The 2,796-nt window shown below is 62.0% G+C and overlaps 1 protein-coding gene across 1 annotated transcript in view; it reads right to left on the bottom strand.

Moving 5' to 3' along the window:
- The window catches only part of MVD (mevalonate diphosphate decarboxylase), a 25,395-nt gene extending 22,860 nt beyond the window's left edge, over positions 1-2,535 (bottom strand). Inside the window, exon 1 of the mRNA XM_014589429.1 lies at positions 2,363-2,535. Coding sequence (XP_014444915.1) covers positions 2,363-2,535 — 173 coding nt within the window. The remainder of the gene's footprint in view (positions 1-2,362) is intronic.
- Positions 2,536-2,796: the final 261 nt, after the last annotated feature.

Raw genomic sequence — 2,796 nt, 5'->3', positions numbered from 1 at the left:
TAACAGACGGCCAACACTCGGCAGGGCCAGGCACTTGGGGAGTGCAGGCAGGAGGGCAGCAGAGGGGCACCCGCTTTCCCACATCTGCAGCCACCACAGTCACCACAACCCAGGGCAGTCCTGGGCACGGCCTGGGGGCGGGAAGGCAGAGCACGGAGAAGGGACCGCGGGTCTGTGGCTCCAGAGCCATGGCCAACCACAGCTTGGGTCGGAGTCCACCCACCGCAGCTCCAGTGCGTGCCCAGTGAGGACCCGGAGGGGAGGGAAGGGGACCATGCCATGGAGAGCCTGTCCAGGGTCCTCTCTCCCCATCTCTTTTTCTTATAAAAGAAATACATTTTTGGGGGGGAGAGGTTTGGTATAGGGCGCATGTGCTCGCCAGAAAGACAAAGAGACAGAGAGACAGAAAGCGAAAAATCACCCCCAGGGGGGATGGCCACGCCGCAATCCCTTCTCCTCCATTCTCCTCTTGGGATCTTGGGCACGCATGCACACGTGCCCCAATGTGAGTTTAAGCCACCGGGTCCAGGACTTGAACTGCGGTCAACTACATAACTACATGGGAGTCCAACGACATAGCCATTACGCCAACTGCTGGTCCCAAGAAGTAAATGTTTTAAATTTTATTTTTTATTTATTTATTTTTTAGAAAGAATTTTGCTATAGGGTGTATGTGCTCGCCAAAGAGACAGAAAGTGAGAAGTCACCCCCAAGGAGGGATGGCCGCGCCGCAGTCCCTTCTCCTCTGTTCTCTCAGGATCTTGGGCACGCACACGGGCGCCCAGCGTGTTTTAAGTGCTGGGTCCAGGACTAGAACCGCAGTAGTCTACATGGGAGCCCACGGACATGACCATTACACCGTCCGCTGTTCCCAATAAACGCTTTTCAAGAAGAGACTAGTCTTGGGGACATATGCAGGGTGAGGAGCCGGTCCCCGGAGGGGGTGCAGTGCAGGCAGCTGGGTTGTGAGGCCTCCCTCGGGGCTGGGAGCCCCTCTGGACACCACTGCTGAGAGATAGCGGCACCTGCAGGCTGGCCGAGGCCGGGGAGCTGCCGGGAAGGTGGGAGACGCTGAGAGTAGAGACAGGAACCTCGAACAGGCAGGCAGGGCCCGGGCCCACGGTGGGGTCACAGCCACCCAGCTTTCACCAAGAGCCACCCGCCTCAGGGTTGGAGACAGCCAGAGCTCGGGAAAGCTTCTGAGTGCTAAGAAAATGCAGGCGCCTGGCCAGGCCCCACACTGCAGGGGTAACCACTCACCCAGACATGTCCCTCGGCAGAGAGCCAGCCCATGGCTCAGACTGCTGGGTAAAACCCCCTGACGAGGGGCCGGCAGGTGGTACAGTGGCTGGGGCGCTGGACCCCCACACGGTTGATCATGGTTTGAGTCCCAGACCCAGCAGCTTGAAAATCACACTGGGCGTGTGCGTGCCTGCCCAGAACCCCAACCAGAGAACGGAGGAGAAGGGACTGTGGTGTGGCCGTCCCCCGGGGGGTGACTTCTCACTGTCCCTCTCTGTCTCTCCCCATTGAGCATAGGCACCCTTTGCCAAAACCTGACGGGAGCCCCGAGTCCAGTCCTGTCTCAGGACCCCTCTCAGGAGCCTTCTCTGTCAGCGACCCCCACTTTACTCACTCACGCACTCGGTCAGCTCTGAAACCCCGCAACAGAATGAGTGGCCGTACCGTGGGGCCTGCCCACCTTTGAAGGCCTCCTGTCGGACAGCCCTGTGGCCTGGTGGTTACGGCAGCCGGATTTCACGTCTGTCCCAGACACGGCAACTCAAGAAACACCAGGCAGGTGTGCGCACGCCCCAAGTCCCCGACGGAGAGGTGGAGGGGTGACTGCAGCGTAGCCTCCCTTGGGGTGCTCCCTCTACCCCCACCTCTCTCTCTCCGAGGTGCACACACCCTCTAGGCAGGGGGGCAGGGAGAGGAGAACAAGCCACTGTCTCTTGCAGCAAAGGGCGTCAGAGCATTGCTGGGCCGGGGCCTCGGTGGCCACTGGCCTGGAGGGGTTCCCACAGCCACCTGGGGGTGGAAGGAAGCCCTCCTTCCACCTGGGCCTGCAGCACTGCTCCCGGTCCTGGGGAGGACCACGCGAGGCGCTTCTTCCAACGCAGCTTTGAAGGGGGGACGTCCGGGCCAGACCGTGTGCCCCCACTGCCCCCGGAACCCACGCGTAGGAGTCCCACCCCAGGGCCTCCTCCAACGGGGCCTCTGGAGAGAGAATTCAGGTAAGATGAAGTCTTTAGGGAGGGCCCTAGTCCAACCTGACCAGGGAAAGGAGAAAACAGGACGCAGCCCCTATGGAGGGAGACCACCTGAGGACACTGGTGGCCGGGGACTCAGGAGACACCACCGATCACAGAAGGCCAGCCTCCAGCTCGTAAGAAAGCCTGTGGCGAAGCAAACGCACAGCTGCAGTGACACGGCACGGTCCCCGGCACAGCCACGGTGACGCGGCGCGGCCCCCGGCACAGCCACGGTGAAGCCGCACAGGCCCCGGCACAGCACAAGGCGTCCGAGGTCCATCCACGCTCAACTAGTCCACAGAGCACAGGGCTCATGGAGCCTCTGCCTGCCCAGCAGCCCCTAGCGAGCCAGCCCAGGAGCCGCCACTGCCCTCCCCAGGTGACCTGGGCCAGAGAGTGTCCAGGGCAAGGCCCTGCCTGTGAACAAGGGGGCCGGGAGTGGGAGGGGTCAGAGGCAGCTGTGTGCCAAGCCACGCGCTGTGTGACCTCGGACAAGCTCCATCGCCAGCAGGGCCGTGGCTCACACACCGGGGTGCCTTTC

Source organism: Tupaia chinensis, unplaced genomic scaffold (genome assembly GCF_000334495.1).
Source record: "Tupaia chinensis unplaced genomic scaffold, TupChi_1.0 Scaffold000355_1, whole genome shotgun sequence".
NCBI classification, from domain to species: Eukaryota; Metazoa; Chordata; class Mammalia; order Scandentia; family Tupaiidae; genus Tupaia; species Tupaia belangeri.
This window is presented reverse-complemented; position numbering and strand designations above follow the sequence as displayed.